This window comes from Trypanosoma brucei, chromosome 10 (genome assembly GCF_000210295.1).
Source record: "Trypanosoma brucei gambiense DAL972 chromosome 10, complete sequence".
Lineage (NCBI taxonomy): Eukaryota > Euglenozoa > Kinetoplastea > Trypanosomatida > Trypanosomatidae > Trypanosoma > Trypanosoma brucei.
The window spans coordinates 1104420-1127543 of record NC_026743.1 but is presented as its reverse complement, the minus strand read 5'-3'; the positions used below and the strand labels follow the sequence as shown (position 1 = coordinate 1127543).

Genomic DNA, 23124 nt, shown 5'->3' with positions numbered 1-23124 from the left:
GTGTGTATGCGACGTAGAGGATATCGCATGCGGTATCTGATTGTTTCCGTCTGCGTTGAGGTGAATCTTGTGTATCATATCTTCTCCCCTTTATAACCTTTCCATTACGACGCAAAGTTAAAGTTACTAGATATGGCGTCGAACCCTGATTCAAAGTTGCACATCCCCGATGAAATGTTCAACTTCTTCAACTCTCTGAACACTGCCGTGGACACAGGGGATATCAGCAGTTTTCACAACCTTTACGAGAACATCTTCCCCAGCCACTTGAGCAAGTACTATGCGGCCGAACAGGGGGAGTTCCGCCCCTTGCCAGTGCTGCAGAGGATGGAAGTCGCCGAGTGCTTTGGAAATGACACAGCTGGAAAGCTGTACTCCTTCCTGTGCTTCAAGCACCTCTTCACCGATCGTGACGTGACGGCAGAGGATGCTAAGGTTTCATGGAGGACTTTCTGCGACCTCTTTGTCTCTCTTCCAGGGAGTTGTGATATTCCGAATTGGTTCCTTTGGGATATTTTCGACGAGTTCCTGTTCCAAATGACGGTGGTTTATCAGAAGCGTTTTGCTGAGGGTGCAGAGTGGTCGGTAACTGAAGCTGTGCAAATGATGGAGAAGGTCATCAGCGAGTCGGGTATTGAAGAGGTTATGGAGAGCGACAAGGCGGACGATATCACCAAATCAGGGGAAAACCACGTTCGGTGGATGTCTGGGTTCTTTGGAATAATTACCGTAGCTAAAATCAACGTACTTCTGGGAGACTATAACTCTGCTCTATCGGTACTGAAGCCACTGGATATTTATGGTCGTGGGAAGAAGATCTTGGCGGAGGTAGCGCCTGCCAACGTGTCACTGATGTATTATGTGGGTTTCAGCTACCTCATGCTCCGGCGTTACGCCGATGCTAGCAGGGTTTTCCGACAAAGCCTCTCGGCAAAGGTGAGTAGCCGTAAGTTCTCCGAAAGGGTTCGATTGGACTGCGCTTTCATGCACGTCGTCTCCTGCATACTTTGCGGCACGCAACCCGACAATCTGAGCTGGTTGATGGATTCCCGCAAGCTCCAGGTCCTTGAAGATGATAAAGAGCTCCTTGCCACCGGTGACGAGGAGCGGTTTCGAGACGTCTTCGATCGCTGCAGCCCCAAGTTTCTGGCTGTACCCCCCGTGCCACCAACTGTGTGCAAGGGTATGGAGGGTAAGGAACTTCAGGCCCGCCTTTTTCTTCGTGCAGTGAAGCAGCAACAGGACACAATTAAACTCCGTGTGTACCTTGGTGTGTATCAAACTACAACCACAGAGCTCGTCAAAACCGTCTTAGACGTCAACGACGGACTCGTGCCGCTGTTTGCCATGAAACTGACCTCCAGGCAACTGGTTCATGATGGTGTCTCCGCCGATCTGCATTCTGGCACATATGTTGTCCGTGCAGCACTTGATTGCACGGTTGAGGGTGATAACATATGCGTGGTGCAGAAGTCGTCCTACCGCACAATTGAGTCAAAATATTTCAAGCGCATGACGCAACGCCGCCCGCGCCACAGGCATTTCGATAACCCACGTCAGGGAAGGCGACCGGCACCGGATGCCCACAATACTAACTAACATTCGTGCGTTTCTCCCCTCTTTTAATATTGGAAGGAAGAAGAAGAGAAAAGGAGAGAAACAATGGCGCCAAAATAGGATTATTCATACGCAAGTTCCTAATTAAGACATATAATGCGAAGGTCACTAAGAGATCCAGATAAAATCAAAGTGTGGGGTAGCTACTTCCTCAAAACCCTTTACGTTTTTGTCGCAACCGCTGCTTCCATGACGGTTGCTAGCCGATCGTCATCTCTCCGAGGAAAAATCAGTTGCTTTGGTACCTCAAAGACACAACTGTTCACATCTGTGTTGCCACTCTTCTTTTCTCATCTTTGTTGTTTTCCAGCACTTGGGTTGCAGTGCCAAGTTGTTCTGTTCGATATATGTTTGTTAGTGACAACGATGATTATCTCCCCGAGCCACAGGCCCCAGGAGATCATCATATGCACGAGGAGCGCTTACGCCGGCTTGAAGAGAACTTCGCACTACTCCTTAACCAGCGGTCTGTAGGGAATGCGTCGGGGCCAAAGGAAAGTACTCCCAAAGCGAGAGTAACCGCTGTGGCTGCAGATGTACAGGCTGCGGATGAGCGTTCACTGAAACTAACATACGAACTGCGTGAACTTGTGCCGCATCTCTCTCCAGGGTTCGATTGCTGTTCGGCCGATGCGCTCCTGTTGCTCTCAGCCATACGAAATGGTTCTCACGGCCGTGGATGTGAGTCATGGGAGGACCGTCTAGCAGTAGTAAAGGCGGAGAAGCGGTCGCTTCATCACCAGTTGGAGAAAAAGGCTCAGGAGTGTGAAGAGCTAAAGAATGCTGTAGCGGAAATGAAGCAGAGGCTTAAGGCGGAACGTCAGGAAGCTCTTTCATCAGTCAATGTCTTGTCACAAAGGCGAGAGCAGGTTAGAAAGCAGCTACTGTTAGAAGAGTCACGTTCGCAGAAATTACAGGTGCGCAATGGTCAGTTAGAGTCAGAGTTGGAACGTCTCAAAGACATGCTTCACTCTTGCATGCGTCGTTAAGTCGCAGTAGATGTTATATTACTAAACAGTGTATGAAACGGGGGAAGGGGACGGTGGATTTTTTTGTATCATAAAACAAAGGAAAAAAGAAGTGTGTATAGGGTTCGTGTTGATACCTTTCAACAAGACCGAACATCAGCGGTGTGACACATGCATTTTGGCGTGTAGGCGCTCTCTTCTCCCCTTCTTTTTTTTTTTTTGCCTGCGGTTTGTGTGGAGGAGATTTTTGTTTTTGTCGACCATCGCATATGCACGAGTTATCTTGGCAGACATGTGCTTACACCTTCCCAGTATGCATTTGTCGCCATTCGTCACGTGTTAATTATTCAGTAATTTTGTCATCTCCCTTCTCTCCCTGGAATCCCTCTCTCACACTCTCGATGTTTCCTTTTTGTTTAACTTATTTCCTCACCTCACCTCACCTCCCCTTTGTTCTCTTGCGTTCGTTGTACGTTTAACCCCTTCGGGGCGTTCCCTCCTTTACATGTGGTGACGATTACCCTCTAATTTTCTTTAACCTTACCGATACCTGTGGAAGAACCACGTAAACTGATGCCGCTTCAGTACGACATCATCACTAAAGGAACTGGCCCTTGTCCGAAAGCAGGTGATTCCGTCACGGTGCGTGCCGCCGGTTTCTTCCCTGATGGGCGCATATTTTGGCCGGCAAAAGGCGGGACCGAATCCTTTTCATTCCGCGTGGGTCTTGGACATGTAATTCGGGGTTGGGACGAGGTTGTGCTTCAAATGCCTTTGGGAGAGAAGGCGAAGATTGCCATGACAAGCGAATACGCCTACGGGACGAAAGGTTTTCCTGAGTGGGGTATCGAGCCCGGCGCATCGCTAGTGTTCGAAATGGAACTCGTCGCAATTAACTGATATCAACGAAGGTATTTTTAGTGGTGTAGGAAGGTGGATGATAAAGGTTTCTTTTGAAGGGGAGAAAGACAGAACTCTATTGTTGTAAAATAAGGGACCAGGGGAATGGGAACAGGGCGGATGTGCTAGCAGATGTAAAAGATAATTGTACTACACCAGTTTATTCCACGTATTTTTTACCTTTCCTGTAGTTCATCGGGGTTTCTTGCTCTCAGAAGTGCCAAAAGAGAAGGAGAATAGCAAAACGGAAGAGCGGAAGGAAATTTTTGTTTAGGTAAAAGCAGTACAATACAAGGAAGTAGAACAATGGCGGTGAAGTATTCCATCATTGTTCCAGCCTACAAGGAGTGTGGGAACCTTGAGCCACTTACAAAGCAGGTGTTTGATGCCCTGGCTGACGATGGTTTTTCCAAGAATGAAGTGGAAATGGTAATTGTAGACGATAACTCCAGAGACGGTTCTGTTGAAGTTGTGGAGAAAGTCCGAAATGAAGGCTACGGTGTGCGTATCGAAGTGAGGACGAACGATCGGGGGTTGAGCAGTGCAGTAATTCATGGCATTTCCGTATCCAAGGGAAGCTTCATTCTCGTAATGGATGCGGACCTTCAGCACCCACCAAAAACAGTACCCTGTTTGCTGAGGGCACTTGAAAAACCTGGTGTTGAGTTCGTTTGTGGAACTCGTTACGGAGCTGGTGTTGAAATTGACAAGGACTGGCCGTTGCACCGTCGCTTCATATCGTGGGGTGCGCGACTCCTGGCGAGGCCACTTACACCACTGAGTGATCCCATGTCGGGGTTTTTTGGTCTTCGCGTCGATGTTTTTCAACGCGGTCGAGAAGTTGTGAACCCTATTGGGTACAAAATCGCACTAGAGCTATTTGTTAAGTGTGCTGTTCGTAAATATGAGGAAGTTGGATTTAACTTTGCTGCGCGCACTGTAGGCGAGAGTAAGTTAACAGGTAAGGTGATCATCAATTACTTAGAGCACCTGAAGCTCCTCTACTTTTACGTGTATGGCACCGCGCTCACGGTTCTACTCGTGCTGTTGCCGCTTATTTTTTACTGTTTTTACATTCTTCTTTAGCACACACCTTTCCCTTGCTTAGTTTGTTGTAAAGAGATTGTTACTCTGTGGTACCAGTGGGGAGAAAAGAGAAACCCCTGGGGCGTACTCCTACCCACATCTCAATAAACCTTCTGTTGCCTCTAACCGCACTCCACGTGGATATATTTGTGTGCGAAAACAGTCGCTGTTTTTCCGTGCTATTTTTTTTATTTTTCAACACATAAGCACGGATATCCACGCTGCGTGCGCTGGCTTGTGTTTACACTGTGCGTTGAGTAGTGCAGCACTTGCCCATACACGTATACGTGTGTCTGTTCCCTTCTTCCTCCGTTTAGCCGCCTAAATTCTCACTACTGTAGCTCCTTTTTTTTTTTTTGGTTGCATGCAAACAGAAGCCCTGCAACACAGGATGAGCAAGGCAGATCTTGTTGCAGTGTTCTGCGACAAAGGGTGCGAAACAGCGATGACTGCGCAACTCATTCCGTTGGCAAGGTTCCCATTTAAATTGTTTCCCGTCTGCAACGGCCCTTCCATGTACCGTGCCGTGCGGGAAATTTACGCATCCCGGCACTTGTACCGTTGTGCATTGAACCTCTGTACCGGAACAGCGGAGGACGAAGAGTTGGCGAGCCCTCAAGTTCTCTCCTCTCTCTTTGAGCATTTCGATATTTTGTATGGCGGATGTCGTTACGCAACGTTGAGACAACCATTAGATGTTCTCTTCATGATGGCCTTCTACGCTGGCCTCCCGTTACCACGGTCTACTGTCGTTAAGGCGGACACGCAAACCGATTATCTTGAGCTCCGTCTTCCCGTAAAACTGCGGAATGCAAATCCTCTTCAAAGTCGTTTTGAAACCGTTGTTGAGAAGAAATCAGCCTTGCTTCGTATGGTACGTCAAGGCATTCAATCACATGGCAAACTGATCGCCTGGGAGGTGAGCCCTGTAAAGGATATGGGGCTGGAGGTCCTTGTATGGGGCGCTGGGAGTTTTGCAGTGGCAACGGAACCCCCCAGGCAGCAAGATGATGCCTTCATAAAAAAGTGGAAGCCTTCTATAGAAAAATGGGCCGCCGCATTTTCAAAAGACGTGCTGAACCGCAGCGGTTTCGCGCGGCTGCGCTTTAATTCAAGCACAACTTCGGAAAAACTTGTTTTAGAGGACATAGATGTTGGATGCTCTTTATTAGGTCTCTGCACGCAGCTTTCAATTGTGGCCTCGCAGGAAGGATTGTTAGACGAGTGTGTGCGGGAGTGCGAGCGCGCCCCGCTGGCACCTGTCGCTGAGGTATGCTTCGGTGGCGAAAATAAGGGTTATTATCTTCGTGCATCGAGGGATGTTCCGAAGGGCGGGCTCGTTTTCGAAGATGAGGAAAGAAGCTTTTCTATCGTCACGCGGCCTTTTGTTGAGAAGACCTGGGATGAGGAGAAGAAGAAACTGTTCAGAGAATATGCATGGCCCATTGATGCAGATGGACACGTCTACGTCACCTGGGATAGTGACCCAAATTGTTGGCGACCCATAAATCATTCCTGTGAACCAAATTGTATTTTTGATGAGAACCATTCACTAAACGTAATCGCGGCCCGGGACATTGCAAAAGGGGATGAACTGACAATGGATTACTGCACCTTCTGCGATAATACCATGAAACCCTTTTCGTGTTTCTGCGGTTCTGCTTACTGTCGCGAGATTATTGTCCCCAATGAGGAGTCTCTACGAGCGTACGGTACCCACGCGTGGCATCGCAAGGTTCCTGCGCCACACCTAAATGATCTTTGAGGTACTTGCAGCTTGTAAAGCACTGAAGACATTAAAGAATAAAGGGGAGAATACGAAACAATAGGTTTAAAGTGTTCTCAGCCTCGTGTGGGTTGGCAGAGCTACTAAAGGAGGAGACCGGGGAAGGGAAGTTGTGTTCGCCGCAGAGTGGGTTGCATTTTTACAAATCACCCGCGACCTATCGTCATTGTTGGGGTGTTTTCTGCGTTCCCTGCATTTCAGGCGAAATCCATAGAGTGGGCGTTTTCAAACAAAGAACGAGGGTTGGCAAACGATGCGGCTGGTAGAGGCAAAAGTACATTAAGGCATTGTGACGAGGACGTGAGTATTCAGTAGACGATTTCTGAGAAGTTCTTTGCTACCAGGGTGCCTCAACGGCCATACTCATCGTTAGTGTTGTGCCAAGGCCGTTCCATTTCCACCGAAGGAGCGGATTCGTGCATACACGTATGGCGAAGTGTGTAATTGTGCTTGTGCATGCGTAAAGCGGAATGAGAGGTTTATATATCTACCATGATTTGGACTTAGTGATCCTTTTTTTTTGGTTAGCTAGAGCTTATAACTTCCGCTGCACTCTCTCCTGTACCGATTTATCAGCAATATGACTGTCTTGTTGCTTCTGCTGTTTGGTTTCAGTTTGTTTCTAACCAAGGTGCAGGGAGTTGTGCACAGCATGCTTGCACACAAACCTGTTTTTCACGTTGTGAGGCACGGTACGCATGCCCGGTGGTGATACACAGAACAATTTAATGAAAACGGAACATATATGCGTACATTTTTTTGTTTGTGAAATGTATATCGGGTTTGGGTATCCATGAAGTTGGACTTATTATTGATGACAACAATCAAACGCTCTCTTTCCTCTTTGTAGTGTCCGTATCATTATACCTTCGTCGAATTTCTCTTCCTTGGACCAAGATAGTGCAGATACTGGGAACCGTAATCGGCAACGGAAACCCAACGGGTTGTGTCAGTTCCTTTTCTTCTTACCATTACCGTCTTCACTACCTCAGGCTTTGAGGCCTGTTTGGGGGAGAGAAGGAGAGGGGAGAAGGGCCATACAACATACATGGTGATGCGTTGGGGATTTTTTTCGGTGAATCGAAACCTACCATGTATATTTCTTGGGGCGTTTATCGGATATAACGTTGACGTCTGCTGCTCAGTAAAGGGCAGGTCAATGTATCCAACACTAATACCCGGTGATTACGTGTTGTTCATTCCATCTTTTGTGCATTTACTTGCAAGGGAACTGACGAAGATGCAGTTGGTGCGGGAGGGAGATATTGTTGTTATGCAAATTTCACCGGAGTTAAGAGTTTGCAAACGTGTCGTTCGAACCACCAGCGATGCTTCGGTCGTGCAGTACTGGAACAACTTACAGTTCACGGTACCGGCGCTGGTGCTGGGGGGTGAGCCTTCGGAAAACTCAGGAGGAGAGGAAGAAACTGGCGCACATAGTGACAACAGTTCTAGGTCACACGAATGGGACACATGCCTCGAACGTGCTGGAAACAAGTCAGCGCTTTGGCTCTGGCTCGAGGGTGATAATCCTCTAGAGAGTTTTGACTCACGTCATACCGGCGCCATGCCCGTTGAATGTCTCCGTGGCCGTGTGCTGTTGAAAATATGGCCCTCCCTTACACATCTTCCTTCAACTGCTCCGAAAGGGGGAGCGGGTGAGGGACCATAAGAATGCTGATATTGGAAACCAGAATTGGGGAACACTTCACTGATGGCATAATCAAAAGTTTCCGTCTACTGTCACGTGAATGTGGCTTACAGTTTATTCGGTTTCTATCGTGTTATACTCTTTTGGTCTTCTTTTTCTCCCCTTACTTCTTCTGGAGCTTCAAGGCGGCATTTTGTATCGCGTCCACACAGCAGGCGTTCCATGGTTGGGAAGGTTGAAGTAATCCCGAATGAAGATATTGTAGTCGGCGTGAAAAACGAAATTCTGCGCGTGTATCCCTTCTGGAAGGCACTTGTAGAGCTTCGCGCCGTGTGTAAGAGAAAACCTGCCCTTGTGTCGTGCAATGTTCGCCTCCTGGACCGTGAGCCCTGTGAGATATTTTCTGGTGTTGATGTTGTGTGGATGCGGTCTGATATCGTTGTTTCCACCAGAAGAACTGGGACGCCCGGCACCGTTGATATACAAGGAGGAGTCCAGTGTGACGAAGAGGTGTTTGGCTTCGGGTCCATGCACTTTGTCCACCGAGACGCTCATATCACCGGCGATGACGGAAGTTACAACCTCCAATCGGTCGTGTTCTTCCAGCGACAGGAGCAAATGCAATGTGTGGCAGGTTATATGTTGCATTTCGCCTTTCTCACGCACGGAATGATGCAACGGTGCGGAGTCCATGAAGATGAAGGAAGCGGCCGTGCGAGTTTTCCCTCTGCCACAACAAAGGTGCTAATTCTTGGAATGGGTGGCAATAGTATGGAATTTGGTCTCCGCCACATCCTGGGAGTAAAGGCCCACATTAGCATCGTGGAAATTGAGCCTGCCGTGGTCCGAACGTGCCGCAGAAATAACCTGCTTGATGGCAATCCGAACACGCACATTCATGTTAAAACGGTAGAGGAAGCTCTCCTGGACTGCCCGGATGACTTCAACTTTATTTTTATGGATGTTTTTGAACCCAAGACGGGTAAAATGGTTAACTCACACAAACTCATAGAGAAAGCATTCGCAAAGTTAGCTCCCGAAGGCTTGCTCGTCATGAATGAGCATTGCATACCCACAGCTTCTAAATTAAGAGAGTTGTTTAGACACATCGGTACAAAGTGTTTGCAGTATATCAACGTTAAAGGTTGGAATGAGAGTGTTATAACTGCATCAAAGATGGGAGAGACCAGAAGCGAAAGCACAAAGCTATATAGTAAGGCGCTTGCAGAGAGCGTACTTCACTCATACAACGCTGCTTTCCCGGGGTGGATGCCCACGTACACATGGATCGAGCGAACACGGGGCTACACTATAAAAAACGGAGATGAAAAACTATTCGTGCGACAGTGGGTCACATAAAGGGGTAGATACTGCTCAAACACACAGAACATGAGAAGAAAAACATCACAAACAACCGTGGCTCCACCTCATGACAACAACATTGATAAACGACACTGTAAAGTACACGACATCAGTAGATAACTATATAAAACAAATTCCCTGCTCAATAACATTGTGGAGCGTCTGTTAAACAACCTGTTAGTTGGCAACGGGTGACATGAGCCGTCCGCTTCGCTCGCTGCCTACCGCTCCCCCGCCTGCGTGCGTACATCCTTCTTCCCGTCTTCCCTTTTGTCGTTCCCCCAACCATTCGTAACTCACGTAGAACATACACTTGTTTAAAGCTATCCAAGATGGTCAACTTCACCGTTGATGAGGTCCGTGCCCTCATGGACTACCCCGAACAGATCCGTAATATGTCCGTGATCGCGCACGTCGACCACGGCAAGTCCACTCTGTCCGACTCGCTTGTCGGTGCCGCTGGTATCATTAAGATGGAGGACGCCGGTGACAAACGTATCATGGACACTCGTGCGGACGAAATTGCCCGTGGTATCACAATCAAGTCGACTGCCATCTCGATGCATTACCATGTACCTCCCGAGATTATCAGTGACCTTCCCGATGACCGCCGTGACTTCTTGATCAATCTTATTGACTCACCCGGGCACGTTGATTTCAGTTCCGAGGTTACTGCTGCACTCCGTGTGACCGATGGTGCCCTAGTGGTCGTTGATTGTGTGGAGGGTGTGTGCGTGCAAACGGAAACGGTGCTTCGCCAGGCTCTGACTGAGCGTATTCGCCCCGTAGTCTTCATCAACAAGGTGGATCGTGCTATTCTGGAGCTACAGCTGGACCCCGAAGAGGCATACCAGGGCTTCGTGAAGACACTGCAAAACGTGAACGTTGTGATCGCCACCTACAATGACCCCGTCATGGGTGACGTGCAGGTGTACCCCGAGAAGGGTACAGTCGCCATTGGTTCCGGCCTGCAGGCTTGGGCCTTCTCTGTCACCCGCTTTGCGAAGATGTACGCATCCAAGTTCGGTGTTGATGAGTCCAAGATGTGTGAGCGACTATGGGGTGATAACTTCTTTGACGCGAAGAACAAGAAATGGATCAAGAGTGAGACAAACGCCGCAGGTGAGCGTGTACGTCGCGCGTTCTGCCAGTTCTGCTTGGACCCCATCTACCAGATCTTCGATGCAGTAATGACAGAGAAGGCTGAGAAGGTGGAGAAGATGCTCAAGTCACTCAACATTAACCTGACAACCGAGGAGCGCGAGCAGGTTCCCAAGAAGTTACTGAAATCTATCATGATGAAGTTCCTTCCTGCTGCCGAGACACTGCTGCAGATGATCGTAGCGCACCTGCCTTCACCCAAGAAGGCACAGAGCTACCGTGCTGAGATGCTCTACTCCGGTGAGTCTAACCCAGATGAGAAATACTACATGGGTATCAAGAACTGCGACCCGAATGCACCGCTGATGCTGTACATTAGCAAGATGGTACCGACCGCCGATCGTGGCCGCTTCTTTGCGTTCGGTCGTATCTTCTCTGGTAAGGTTCGATGCGGTCAGAAGGTGCGTATCATGGGTAACAACTACATCCATGGTAAGAAGCAAGATCTGTACGAGGACAAGCCGGTGCAGCGTACGGTGCTGATGATGGGTCGCTACCAGGAGGCCGTGGAGGACATGCCGTGCGGTAACGTTGTTGGTCTCGTGGGAGTGGACAAGTACATTGTGAAGTCTGCCACCATCACTGACGATGGTGAATCCCCGCACCCGCTTCGTGACATGAAATACTCCGTCTCACCTGTCGTCCGTGTTGCTGTGGAGGCCAAGAACCCGTCGGACCTTCCCAAGTTGGTGGAAGGGCTGAAGCGCCTTGCAAAATCCGATCCCCTTGTTGTGTGTTCGATTGAGGAAAGCGGTGAGCACATTGTTGCTGGTGCTGGTGAGCTGCACTTGGAGATTTGCCTCAAGGATCTTCAGGAAGATTTTATGAACGGCGCACCGCTAAAGATCTCAGAACCTGTGGTGTCGTTCCGTGAAACTGTGACGGATGTGTCGTCGATACAATGTCTCTCCAAGTCTGCTAACAAACACAATCGTCTATTCTGCCGCGGCGCGCCGCTGACGGAGGAGCTGTGCGTTGAGATTGAGGATGGCGCAAATGCCGGCTCCGAGGCGGACCCCAAGACTCGTGCCCGCTTCCTTGCGGACAAGTTCGAATGGGATGTGGCTGAGGCGCGTAAGATCTGGTGCTACGGTCCCGACAATCGCGGACCCAACGTGGTTGTGGACGTGACGAAGGGTGTGCAGAACATGATGGAAATGAAAGATTCGTTCGTTGCGGCCTGGCAATGGGCGACACGTGAGGGTGTGCTCTGTGACGAGAACATGCGTGGTGTGAGGATCAACGTGGAGGACGTGACGATGCACGCTGATGCCATCCATCGTGGTGGCGGTCAGATCATCCCCACTGCCCGCCGTGTGTTCTATGCCTGCTGCCTGACTGCTACGCCGCGGTTGATGGAGCCGATGTTCCAGGTTGACATTCAGACTGTGGAGCACGCCATGGGAGGCATCTACGGTGTACTGACACGCCGCCGTGGTGTGATTATCGGCGAGGAGAACCGCCCAGGCACACCCATCTACAACGTTCGTGCATACCTCCCAGTCGCCGAGTCGTTCGGTTTCACCGCTGACCTTCGTGCCGGAACCGGAGGCCAGGCATTCCCGCAGTGTGTGTTTGACCACTGGCAGCAGTACCCTGGTGACCCGCTTGACCCCAAGTCACAGGCAAACACTCTGGTGCTGAGCATTCGCCAACGCAAGGGCCTCAAACCAGACATTCCGGGCCTCGACACCTTCCTGGACAAGCTATAGGCGGTATAATTTGTTTTTCGTTTTACTCGTAACTGCGTCAGTAAAACCTCTTTTTTAATGCGGTATTGGGGAAAGGGGTTGGTAGTTACTATTTGGGTTTTAAGAAATAAAATAGGATTGTAGTAAACTTAAACATGATCATGAGATAATTGAGAATACTAAGTAAAGTTTCTGATATATATTTTTGATTTGATGTTGTTTGTGTTGCCTGTAAATTTTTTTGTACCGTGGTAGGTAAGTACTAAATTCTTGTGTTTCTGTTTTTCACATTTTTTCTTGTAGATTAGACTGGTACTAATTGCTAGTGGAACTGCAGTGAGTGGTGAATGGGTAGCACACCTCATTATTCTAGGGTTGTGGATGCACCAGAGGCTCTTAACGTAGTTACCGGTCGCAGTATATATTACGGTATGCGTCCGTGGCGCTGTGATGATCGTTTTCAGGACTTTATGGGTTCATTTTTGCGTCTTGACTCCCCGGTTAATCAATTTCAGCTTGCGAAGCTGCTGTGGAGGTGTGCTCGCTCTAAAAGCGGTGAGGAGCCGCTTGATGATTACAGGTGGTTGGGGAGGAAGGAGGTTATGTTTTACGTTGAGCGTTATGGTAGCGGCATGATGAGGACGGGTATTTTCGAGAGGTACCCGTACAATCAGAACGAGCTGCAGAGAGTGATGGAGGAGGACGGGCTGAGGATGCGCGTGTGGCGACATCAACGTGAGTTGGAGATGGAGTCCAAACAAGGGAAGGTTGACGATCTCCTTCGCACTAACGTGATGAATACCGTTAAGAAGCCTTGAAGTGCCTGATTCTTCACTACTCGTGTGTCTATCTTTGTCATTTTGCGTGAAAGGGCTGCAAGACCTTTTTTAAAAATTTGCTGTCGTTGCTGCTTCTGCCGGTGTCCATTGGGTTGTGACGGCTTTGGACGTAGCGTAGCCATACGCAAAATGCCACAAAAGTTGTATTTTTCCCTGTAGTATCATTCCCTGTACACTCCCGCTTCCTCACCTTTCTTACAACACAGTTTTAGAAATTTGAAATGGAGAGTCAATGGAACGGTTATGAGGAGAGCACTTTACTTGGTTGTGGCGTGTATCCGTTGCGCCGTACCTCACTGGACACTCCCAACGGTCCTTCGCGACCCATGAGTGAGGTGATAGATCCCATCGAGGGGGAGGGGGAACCACAAGACATAGTTGACGAAGCGCTGTACTTTCTAAAAACACATTTGGTTAGACGCGCGTTTCCCATCAGGGGAGCGGGAGATCGCGTTATCTTATACCTCACGTGGTACCTTCATGAATGCATCAAAAGTTTGGTTGGTCTGAATCGTAATGAGGCTCAGAAGGCAATGCTTAACCGCGCCGTGGAGGGCGTCGTTGCTCCCGTGGATGAAGGGTTCGTGTTCAGCCGCTTTTTTTCACCAGGAGATGACTCTGAGCAAGATAGGTGGAAATCGTATGCCACGCAGCTTCGTGTAGAGGCGGGAAGTCGGCTCGTTGAAAAAATCTTCCTGTTTCCTGAGGAAGATGGAACGGGGAACAAATTTTGGATGGCGTTCGCGAAGCGGCCTTTTTTGCTTGGTGGGTAACGTTGGTGGCGCTTGGGCCGCACCACATATCATTCGTGTAGTGGTCTGCGCACATCACTTCTTTATTTCCCCCTTCTCATTCCTCCATGAGCGTATATGTAAGTTCGGCACTTTTTCACTGTTTACTGGCTGTTCACAACCTTTTCGTGGGCAATACCGGAAATTAAGAGAAAAGGAGAATGATGAATGCAAGCTGGAGGGGATGGGTGGTGCTGTCTCTCTTCGTCACGGTTGTGGGTGTTTGTAGTTGGGGGACTGTGAAGGCCTCTTCGGTTGCAGCCGTTTCAGACAGGAGCGTTTTCTACGGAAAAATGAAAGGGAATTGGAGTGTTTTTTGGCTTTCCGGTAACCAGCCGCAGCGTACGGGTTTCGTGTTGGAGGTATCGAGCAAGGAAGTACTGTTACGGCGTGAGGTCTTGCAAAGTGTTTTGTCGAATGCCGTCATGTCAGTCGTCAGTTTCTTCTCTATTTTTACGAACGAGGCGGATCAATCTGTTCAGTGTGTTCCTACTGAGTGGTCACTGACATTACCGGATTCACTGAGGATGAAAATAACGGTCGACGGCCTTCGCCTCTCCAACTGCACCGACGCGAAGTTGATCCCGCTGCTACAGGAACGCGGGGAGACGAAGCTTGGTGGCTTGCTAAGAGAACCGCAACCGTTGCATATCCCTGCTGATGATAGTGGATGCGCAAGGGCACCGTTCAATTTGCAAGGATATTGGATTGAAGGTATGAAAAGTGACAGATTCCTCATAGTGTTTCTGCTCGCTGGGAAAACGAGTAACTGCAGTGCTATTTTTAGGATCAACAGAGCTGAAGGGGAGGACTCCGAGTCGCCGGTTCCATTGGTTATAATGTTAATGGTCTTTGCATTTCTGAAGTTTGGCTACCGTTTCGTCATGAAGGGTGACAGTCACAAGCAACGGAGATCAGCTTCACGCGCGTTCGTGCCGGCTCTTACGGATCAAAGGCGCCGTGAGTTACTACAGCAGAAGGATGAAATCATTCAGAAGATGATGTTGGAGGATGGGAAGCGGTAGCCGGCTTGCAATGCGGTTTGCCGTGTCGATGATTGTTGGAGTTGTTGTTAATGACATGTTGTTTTGTGTGGTTCTGTAAGTGTGTGGAACCGTACATGCGTGTGCATTCGTACGTAGGTGTGACTATATACACGTATATGAGCGGGTGCGTGTATTCGCTCTGTAACATTTTTTGTCAAAGGTGTTCTTGCGTTGCAGGGGATGCTTTTGAGTGCCCTTCTTTACTTTGCATGTATGGATGAAATTGTAATACTGCTAGTGAGTATGCTCGTAAACACGTCTCTTTTGTTACCTATGTGTGAATAGCGCAAGTAGGAGTGGGGTGTGAGATTATATGACTCAGTCAACGATCCCTTTGCAAAGTAACATCAAAATTAGTGATCGACTCGAGGAGAATTCGATTGACTTCTGTCGTTTTGTCGGACCATTTAATCGAGCAGATGAGTACGCTTTTACCGCCCCTCCCTGGTGCCAGAGGGAAGGCAGCGAGAATGTGCCTGGAAGTGGTTTAAGTACTTCTGTGAGCGCAGTGTTTGTCCTGGTGAGCTCCCCCCCGAACTGCGGTCTGGTGGCGCGGTTCTTCTGCACGAAACTCCTTCACTATCTTCTTTGGTGTTATAAGGACGCTGCTTTTTTTCTTGCCGGCCCCTCGCCGCGGGATTTTAACGTCTATCGACATGAAGATGATGCTGCTGCGTGGAAGAAATGCATGGAAACGTGTTTGGCAAAATCGCTCGAGCACGTCGAGTCAGCTCGAAAGCGCGGTACCTTAACGGAACCGGTGGTAATAGTCCTAGCGGACTGCGAGTCACAGGCGGCATACGATACAGTGCACAAAATGCTTGGGAGCATGGAAAACCTTTTCGTGCGCCATATCTGGTTTGGGGATGGTTGGAGGGAAAGCAATCCAGTGGATTGCAGCTATATTAACGTATGTTTAAGGCAACCCGCTTACCGTCTGACTAAGTGCCGTGGAAGTAGCACCTGTGCAAAAATAACGAGTTACCTCAACAGTTGCCTTCCAACGCTCCACCATATTCATCTTCATGAGCCTCTGTCCGGATCCCCCGAGGAGACATTGCGGTCGGGGTGTCCCCTCTTCTTTACACGGCATGGGCAGTCGGAGTACAATTTGGAGGATCGCCTCGGTGGAGACCCGGACATTACGCCTCTGGGTGTGGACGATGCGCTGACGTTGGCGGAGTTTTTTCGCGATCAGGTGGTGCGGAACCCCCGGCTCTTTGCGACAAGAGATTCGATATGGGATGAAACGGAGGGATTTGAGGTTTGGTGTAGCCAGTTGAAGCGTACGAGGCACACAGCGCAACCTTCAGCCGACGTTCTCACGAATGGAAACTTAAAGGCATTTAAAATGCTAAACGAGATTCACGCCGGTGTGTGTGAAGACATGACAGCCAACGAGGTAAAGGAGCAGTACCCGAGTATCCAGTTTTTCCGTCACACAGATAAGGCTGGGTTCCGTTACCCCAACGGCGAATCTTACCACGATCTGAAACGCCGGCTGGTACCTATCCTGTATGACCTTAATGCTACACGCAAAGGAATATTAGTTGTTGCTCACCAAGCCGTGTTGCGAGCGATACTTTCATTCTTTGGAGGCCCGCCGGTAGAGGAGGCGGTTCACAAGCCCTGTGCCCATCGGGCCGTATGGTGTTGTACGTACAACAGGTTGGGGGAGCCACGTTTATCGACCATTACGTTGCGACCCCGCTTGCAGTCATCCACCGAGGCGAGCACCTCCGTCGGGTGAATAAAAGGCGGCAGCAGTCCATTTTTTTTTTCTGCTGCGGCGGATGCCTGCCTCATCACCCGTCTTTCGTATATTCATATCGGTACACGCATATGTATGTGGATGTGTGTGCCTTTGTGTGCTTTCCTTTGAGAGGGAAAGCAAGACAGCACTGTTCTCCTTTCCTTGATTTTTAACACCTTTGATCCCCCTTCTCAGCTGCTTTGTTCCCACATTACACCACTAGTGCTAATTGACCCCCTTTTGTGAAATTGTCCAAAATGCACGCGTGTATACACGTCAGCAGGGCAGATCCTCGCTGGGGTTGCATCTGTATTTTTACCACTACAGATTTTTGCTTGGCTTTTTTTTTTCTTTGGTATTGTTTTGTTGCGTTACTGCTCATCTCTTTCGGGGTCTGCGTGGGGGAAGACGACATAGTGCCGATGACTGACCGAAATGGGGAACACGATGTAAGTACGCGTGACTGTCAAAGTGATTCTGAGCACTCTGACAGTGAAAAGAGGAAGTACTACATAAGTCAATCTCTGTTTGAATCGCTACAGGCGAAGGGTTTCAGTGAAAACGCAATTAAAAAGTCTATAGTAGCGGGTTGTGTGGATGAAGGTACCTGCACACAGTGGATAACAATGCACGAGGATCATCCCGAGCTCAATACACCTCTGGAGGAGGGGGTGGAGGTTGTGGTAAGGGTGAAAAGGGTGCTGACTGAAGCGGAACGGGAGGCAAAGGTGCAGGAACTTCGCGGGAAAGCACGAGCCAAGATGGAGGAGGAAAAGAGACAGGCCCTGGAGGATGAGCGCAAACGAGTTTCCATGGGCAGAAAGGCTATCGAGGTGAAGGAAGAACTTGATAAGATCCGAAGGGAAGCGGAGCTTGAAGCCGTTCGGAAGCAGAAGCAACAGGACCTCGCCGCCCGCCGCCGGGTCAGGATACAAATTCTCACGGACAAGTTTATTCGCGAGGGTTCCATGCCTGAGGAGGCAAGACGGAAAGCGGAGGAGGAAATTGAAGAAGAGGCACGTAAAAAGCGTGAACAGGCGTTAGCTCAGGTGGACATGGAGCAGCGGCAACATGGCACGTCGCAAACGGGAACTGCCCCTACGGTATGGAACCTTCAGAGCTTGGCGGCACCGCCTCCTGTATCATTGGATGAGGTGTTCACCAACGAGTCTCCCATGGCTGCCTCTTCCCTTCCGGAACTCGCCGCTGCAGTAGCAAATTTTAATGACGCCGTCACGGCACAACAATGCTTAAAGATGCTTCGAACAATTTTAACGAATATTCGTGACAACCCGTTCGACACATCAAAACGGTTGCTAAAAACATCTACGAATGCTTTCTGCACCAAGTTGGCTCCTGTACGGCCGGCTCTCCAATTGCTTCGTGTTTGTGGATTTCGACTCGGTGTTGATTTTGGCGGAAATGAAGTGATCACTGCCACCACAATGGTGGTTCGTGTTGTTAATCGCGCACTCGCAGCGCTATCCAGTTATCCGTGACCGTCTTGGATTGGAACCTCTTTAGTTGCCTTTCATATAGTTTCGTCGAACTCCCGTTTTCTTGATTCTAGTTTCACCTCACGTGCGAATGAGGCGCAACCTTGGGGTAACATTAAAAGCGGCACCAGGAAAGAAAGTGAATTTTGAAGACGAAGACAAGGAGGAGGAGGAATCAGATAAAGGGGGAGAGAAGCGCATATTGCAGAAGCACTGAAGGTAAGGACACAAGGTCAGCAGGAAAAGAAAGTTAGGTGAAGAGGAAACTGCTCTCCCTGAGAGCAGGTGAGTGGAAGGTAACAAATCAAAGAAAAGGCGGGCAGCAGGGTTGTTCTGCTTTCCTCCTTTCGTGTTTGTGCTGCGTATATGCGTGTTTCTTTTAAAGTTTTCAAGCGGATGAAGATGTATTTGTTGATATTGTATGAATTTTGCTGTATCGTTTCATTCGTCTTTTTTTCTATGAACTGCCGTAAAAGGGGTGAAAGCGTAACCTTAATGGAGAGCCTACGGACTGCAGCTTCATACGACCAAGTCGTAAAGAAGCGCGCTGGAGATATGAAAAGCAAAGAAACGCCATTTCGTTTCTTCAGTAACTACGTGAAAAAGTGCCTTATTCAGTGTGCACTGGACCATATTAAGGTAACAACGGGAAGGCGCGATGCTATCGTGCTTGACTTGGCCAGCGGAAGGGGCGGTGATCTGGGAAAATGGCTGCATTGCCAAAGTCCTGAGCTCAGTTTTGCGACGGCAAAGTTGCCGCGTGAGCGTCTAACAAAAGCCGCGTATGTGGAGTGTTACGATGTGTCGCCAGAATGTATTGCCGAGGCGGAAAGCCGATACAAAAAAATTGCTCCGGACACCGTGTGTCGTTGCTCATTTACTGTTAAGGATTGCTTTAGTGAGGATTTTCTCCTTCGCGAATTACCCCTTACTCAGCATTTTGGAAAATTTGACATTGTTTCCATCCAGTTCGCGTTTCACTATGCTTGTGATACGCTCGAACGTATTGACATGTTATTGGGAGCAATTGCCAAAGCTTTGGCCCCTGAAGGTGTATTCATTGCAACAACTGTCGATGAAGAAGTTCTGGCGAAGCGTGTTGCGGCGAACCGGATGGAGAGCAAAGGCTTGTTTTCTATCCACTTCGATTCTGAGCCTCAGTTTGAATACGACAGACTAGTGGTCGGAACGAGATATCGTTTCAATCTCTATGGGTTTGTAGACTGTGATGAGTATGTTGTCCCACTCGACTATGTCCGCGATTGTGCGAAACAGCACGGTCTGGAGGAGATGGTGAAGTTCTCCAAACACTTTGGCTCATTCTATGAGACTTATAAGGACGACCCCTCCAAAAATAAGGAGCGCTATTTGGTCGGAGGTGAAATGGAACTGGCCACACTGTACCGCTCGTTGTGCTTCCGGAAAGCCAGCTGAGGAGTACTTATCTCCCCGTTTTCTTCCTGTGGCGGCACTTGCCTACTTAAGGTTGTCAACATTCGGTGGGCGCTCAAATACATACGGGGCCCTCGTGGAACCAACTACGTGCTTAAGAGAGAAGGTTTATCCTCTGTTGTTTTCTTCACCCCCTTCCTTCTTTTCTTCTTTCCTTCTCTGAGGGGACATTATGTAATGGAAGTTCGTCTTCTCTATCTGCTGATTATTGTGTTTCTGTCTTTTCTTCTTCATTACATTCGTTGAAACAAACAGCCGTTTTCCAAGGTCACATTGTGTTCCTTTTTTTTTTTAATATCTATTTTCTATTTCTTTATTACTGTTACATTTCATTTTGTTAGTTACTCTCCCCCTTCGGAAGGGGAATTACGAAGTGGCCTCGATGCCAAAAACAGCGGTGCTCACCGTTAGCGCCGCTGTCGCTGCATCGACCGAAAAAAATGGTTACACGCCGCTTTACGGTATCTTAAATGATCTACTTCTAGAGGCATCAGACAAACCCGTGAAGCCAGTCACCTGTATGCCAGCGAAGGGGAGCTTGAGGACGCGTCAAATGGTGCGGCAGCTGAAAGGGATCAGCTCGCTCGAGGGTCTCGCCGCCTTTGAGGAAGAGTTGCGGGGGGTTGTCACCTGCCAGGAATCACGGTGCCGAGTAAAGATGCAAAAGGCGTTCCTCACTGGACAATACATTGCAGAGGAATACTCTTTACTGTGTGAGGAAGAGGAGCAGTGCCGCAACTTGCTCTGGCTTGCCTCCGTTTCAGAAGTCGGAAAGAGGGCAGCGTTCTTCAAAGTTGTGTGGGATGAGATGTATAGCAGATATTTAGCTTATAACGTATTTGCTCGTGAGCGAATTGAAAATCTGTACGGACATTTTCTTGGGAAGATGGCAGCGGTAGAAGCCGATCGACGCAGAGAGCTGATCGAGTTGGAAGGAATGTGCCGCAAGGAGGTTACCAGGAGGCGCTTCCTCGAAGCGAGTCGACACATCGGCATGGAGCTTCTATTCCAACAATCGTATCGTGTCTCTTTCTGGGCTCGCTGTCGTTCCGACAACTTTAAACGTGATATTGTGTTACTTGATGCTGAGGAGGAGCGTGAGCGGTGCTCTTTGGAGCGACTGAGCCTCCAGAATCTTGCAATATTGGCCAATGAACTAGAAAACAGCGCCTCACGGCTCATGGTGACTTCAGTTATGCGTGCATCCTTGATTAGACGAAAGCTCGTTGATGACGAACGAATGAGAGAAGTCGCACGTCTTCTGCTTAATGTACCCATCAGGGAAATGGACCTTCGTGCCGTTCTTGAGAGGTACGAAATGGAGAAGCGTCAGGAAATACGTGTGGGGTTCTACCTTGGGTGGCGGGAATTGCTCAATCAAGCGCTAAAACCGGGTGATGCTGCCGACATTGTGTACAGGCTTGAGTGGTACGAGCGAATGTGTGTGTTTGACCAGTGGAGACACGGCTTCCACGCAATTGGGGAGTGCCACAACCGTGAGAAGAGACAAATAGAAAAGTTTGAAGCTGAGCACGACGAGTTCTATTACGATGTAGTTCACAAACTTAGAGAACTTTGGGCAGAGGAAAGTGTGGAGTACACCCAGCTTAAAAATATGTATCACAATTTTGTTTGGTCTAAGCGGATGATGGAAAGCGCGATGATCGTTGAATCTGAGGAGGAATGCTGCCGGAAGCGGCTTATCGAGGCTGAGATAGAGGAAGCGATGAATTTGATGATGTTCTCTCATCTTCAGCTATGTGAATTAACCGCAGCAGGAAGGGCAGCTGCGATTATGGAGGTAGAAGCAAGCTGTTGGGAGTCGATGGTTAGAAGCAGTTATGCAACTTTGGGAACGCAGCTCTGCGAGAAACTCTTGAACGATGAAGAAAATGAACGAATTGCGATTATTTCTGAAGCTCGCAGCGCTTGGTCGGTCATTGTTCTTCAGGAAGCTGCGCCGTCTAGCAGTCCTGTCGACGATGAACCGGTGCAGCCAGTGTATGCTGGGCCCGACCCCAAATTAGTGGAAGAATGGTACCGGAGACAATATTCGGACCAGTGGGCATTGCTGGAAAGGGAGAAATGTAGACGCAAGGAGGTTGTTGTAAGTGAGTCCTACGGTCGACGATGGGTATATGCGAACATACTTAGCGATGTGGAACAGTGGAACCGCATGGACATAGCAGTGGAGTTCCAGCGGGGGCTTTGTGGTATTGCGCTTGAGAAGTTGGTGGATGTGGAACAATTCGTGCGGTTAGACTTAGGCACGGGAGCTCAGCAGCGGTGGAAATTCCTAACAAAGAGCTTCAGGTACAGCCGTCCCTATCTTTTGTCCTGTGAGGTGGATGAGCTTGACGGGCGTTTGAGCATTATAACCGAAGCAGAAACAACTATTGGTGCCCTGTTCATCTCACGCGGGGGATACCGGCCCGTAAAATACTGCTCAGAAGAGCTCTGGTCGACTCGATCTATTACACAATATATGTCGTTAGAAGAACTCCTTCAGCGTCTTTCCGATGAACTTGTTCACACAGTGGAACCCGATGGAAGGAGAAAAACTGCGGCGTGCGAAACGAATGAAAGGTTACTGTTGATGTTAATGAGGGAAGAGAGCGTGTGCCGTTGCCATATCCACAAGTGTGTTGAAGATTCTTACGAGGCTTTGCGCCGTCTGTTTGATCGAATAATATCACGAGAGGATGAGTGGCAGCAACGAAGCGCACACAAGGAACCGGAGGTAGAGCGCACGGGAGTAGAAGCTCTTATGGATTACTTCCGCCGTCAGGAGGAATCATTTGTCACTAAGCGTGAAGCCCAACGGCAACGAAGTCGTCAACTCTTTGGTTCACTCTTCAAGGAGTTTTATTGGGGACGAGACGCCATTATTGTTGAGGAACTTGTCGGGCGAGATGTGCTCCGCAACTTTGTTCACCAGCGGAGCCTTTCGCCGCCTGTGCTTATCCGGGAGGCTGCTACGCCGGTGATAGTGCGACTCTACAACGTTGCGCTCGTAACTAATGACCTCGCTGGGTCACTCAACGTCGCCATGTACGGTAGTGAGGAAGAGAAAGGAGTCACTTGCAGGTTGTCCGAGACACAAACACTCTTTTCGGCGGGCGCTTTCTTCCGTATCTGTTTCCCGGAAACTCAGTTAGAGTGGAGCACACCCCTAACAAACGAGAGCAAAGTCTTATTTTTCCGGATTGGCGCCGATGGGAGTGACGATGTGGTTGCCACCGCTTCGCTGCTCTTAAGGGCGGAGGCGATGCGGCGGAACAACACCACTTCTGTTCATTCAATTCCTTTAGACCAGCAAAATGGCAAGATGAATGTTATTGTCTATATCATGTAGAATGTAGTAGATTACGTGTCACAGATACCGTGCATCAAATATTATTATTTTTTTACCTCTCTGTACATTTGGTGCTTCTAATTCATGTTCAACATGTGCATTTCACGAACGTTTCCACAGTGCGCCGTTTGACCGTCGAAAACATCTTGTTGCTTTTATTTTTCTCTTCT

General features: G+C 49.0%; 15 protein-coding genes across 15 annotated transcripts; all 15 read left to right on the top strand.

Annotated features, from left to right (window-relative positions):
• Positions 1 to 132: 132 nt before the first annotated feature.
• On the top strand, positions 133 to 1599 carry TbgDal_X5660 (EIF3-interacting protein, putative; the record flags this gene model as incomplete). The annotated part of the gene is made up of 1 exon (XM_011779443.1): positions 133 to 1599. One exon carries the CDS (start codon positions 133 to 135, stop codon positions 1597 to 1599), a length of 1467 nt encoding a protein of 488 aa, XP_011777745.1.
• Positions 1600 to 1964: 365 nt separating this feature from the next.
• TbgDal_X5650 (hypothetical protein, conserved) lies at positions 1965 to 2606 on the top strand (the record flags this gene model as incomplete). Its single annotated transcript, XM_011779442.1, has 1 exon — positions 1965 to 2606. One exon carries the CDS (start codon positions 1965 to 1967, stop codon positions 2604 to 2606), a length of 642 nt encoding a protein of 213 aa, XP_011777744.1.
• A 552-nt stretch (positions 2607 to 3158) lies between these two features.
• On the top strand, positions 3159 to 3485 carry TbgDal_X5640 (peptidyl-prolyl cis-trans isomerase, putative; the record flags this gene model as incomplete). Its single annotated transcript, XM_011779441.1, has 1 exon — positions 3159 to 3485. The coding sequence occupies one exon, from the start codon at positions 3159 to 3161 to the stop codon at positions 3483 to 3485; it is 327 nt and encodes a 108-aa protein (XP_011777743.1).
• A 306-nt stretch (positions 3486 to 3791) lies between these two features.
• Positions 3792 to 4571, top strand: TbgDal_X5630 (dolichyl-phosphate beta-D-mannosyltransferase precursor, putative; the record flags this gene model as incomplete). The annotated part of the gene is made up of 1 exon (XM_011779440.1): positions 3792 to 4571. The coding sequence occupies one exon, from the start codon at positions 3792 to 3794 to the stop codon at positions 4569 to 4571; it is 780 nt and encodes a 259-aa protein (XP_011777742.1).
• Positions 4572 to 4935: 364 nt separating this feature from the next.
• Positions 4936 to 6336, top strand: TbgDal_X5620 (conserved hypothetical protein, conserved; the record flags this gene model as incomplete). Its single annotated transcript, XM_011779439.1, has 1 exon — positions 4936 to 6336. One exon carries the CDS (start codon positions 4936 to 4938, stop codon positions 6334 to 6336), a length of 1401 nt encoding a protein of 466 aa, XP_011777741.1.
• A 1069-nt stretch (positions 6337 to 7405) lies between these two features.
• Positions 7406 to 8029, top strand: TbgDal_X5610 (mitochondrial inner membrane signal peptidase,putative; the record flags this gene model as incomplete). The annotated part of the gene is made up of 1 exon (XM_011779438.1): positions 7406 to 8029. One exon carries the CDS (start codon positions 7406 to 7408, stop codon positions 8027 to 8029), a length of 624 nt encoding a protein of 207 aa, XP_011777740.1.
• A 201-nt stretch (positions 8030 to 8230) lies between these two features.
• Positions 8231 to 9367, top strand: TbgDal_X5600 (hypothetical protein, conserved; the record flags this gene model as incomplete). The annotated part of the gene is made up of 1 exon (XM_011779437.1): positions 8231 to 9367. The coding sequence occupies one exon, from the start codon at positions 8231 to 8233 to the stop codon at positions 9365 to 9367; it is 1137 nt and encodes a 378-aa protein (XP_011777739.1).
• Positions 9368 to 9702: 335 nt separating this feature from the next.
• On the top strand, positions 9703 to 12243 carry TbgDal_X5590 (elongation factor 2, putative; the record flags this gene model as incomplete). The annotated part of the gene is made up of 1 exon (XM_011779436.1): positions 9703 to 12243. One exon carries the CDS (start codon positions 9703 to 9705, stop codon positions 12241 to 12243), a length of 2541 nt encoding a protein of 846 aa, XP_011777738.1.
• A 326-nt stretch (positions 12244 to 12569) lies between these two features.
• On the top strand, positions 12570 to 13040 carry TbgDal_X5580 (hypothetical protein, conserved; the record flags this gene model as incomplete). The annotated part of the gene is made up of 1 exon (XM_011779435.1): positions 12570 to 13040. One exon carries the CDS (start codon positions 12570 to 12572, stop codon positions 13038 to 13040), a length of 471 nt encoding a protein of 156 aa, XP_011777737.1.
• A 242-nt stretch (positions 13041 to 13282) lies between these two features.
• On the top strand, positions 13283 to 13834 carry TbgDal_X5570 (ARP2/3 complex subunit, putative; the record flags this gene model as incomplete). The annotated part of the gene is made up of 1 exon (XM_011779434.1): positions 13283 to 13834. One exon carries the CDS (start codon positions 13283 to 13285, stop codon positions 13832 to 13834), a length of 552 nt encoding a protein of 183 aa, XP_011777736.1.
• Positions 13835 to 14013: 179 nt separating this feature from the next.
• TbgDal_X5560 (hypothetical protein, conserved) lies at positions 14014 to 14877 on the top strand (the record flags this gene model as incomplete). The annotated part of the gene is made up of 1 exon (XM_011779433.1): positions 14014 to 14877. One exon carries the CDS (start codon positions 14014 to 14016, stop codon positions 14875 to 14877), a length of 864 nt encoding a protein of 287 aa, XP_011777735.1.
• Positions 14878 to 15211: 334 nt separating this feature from the next.
• Positions 15212 to 16648, top strand: TbgDal_X5550 (fructose-2,6-bisphosphatase-like protein; the record flags this gene model as incomplete). The annotated part of the gene is made up of 1 exon (XM_011779432.1): positions 15212 to 16648. One exon carries the CDS (start codon positions 15212 to 15214, stop codon positions 16646 to 16648), a length of 1437 nt encoding a protein of 478 aa, XP_011777734.1.
• A 260-nt stretch (positions 16649 to 16908) lies between these two features.
• On the top strand, positions 16909 to 18150 carry TbgDal_X5540 (hypothetical protein, conserved; the record flags this gene model as incomplete). The annotated part of the gene is made up of 1 exon (XM_011779431.1): positions 16909 to 18150. One exon carries the CDS (start codon positions 16909 to 16911, stop codon positions 18148 to 18150), a length of 1242 nt encoding a protein of 413 aa, XP_011777733.1.
• A 363-nt stretch (positions 18151 to 18513) lies between these two features.
• Positions 18514 to 19581, top strand: TbgDal_X5530 (mRNA capping methyltransferase, putative; the record flags this gene model as incomplete). Its single annotated transcript, XM_011779430.1, has 1 exon — positions 18514 to 19581. One exon carries the CDS (start codon positions 18514 to 18516, stop codon positions 19579 to 19581), a length of 1068 nt encoding a protein of 355 aa, XP_011777732.1.
• Positions 19582 to 19981: 400 nt separating this feature from the next.
• On the top strand, positions 19982 to 22954 carry TbgDal_X5520 (hypothetical protein, conserved; the record flags this gene model as incomplete). Its single annotated transcript, XM_011779429.1, has 1 exon — positions 19982 to 22954. The coding sequence occupies one exon, from the start codon at positions 19982 to 19984 to the stop codon at positions 22952 to 22954; it is 2973 nt and encodes a 990-aa protein (XP_011777731.1).
• Positions 22955 to 23124: the final 170 nt, after the last annotated feature.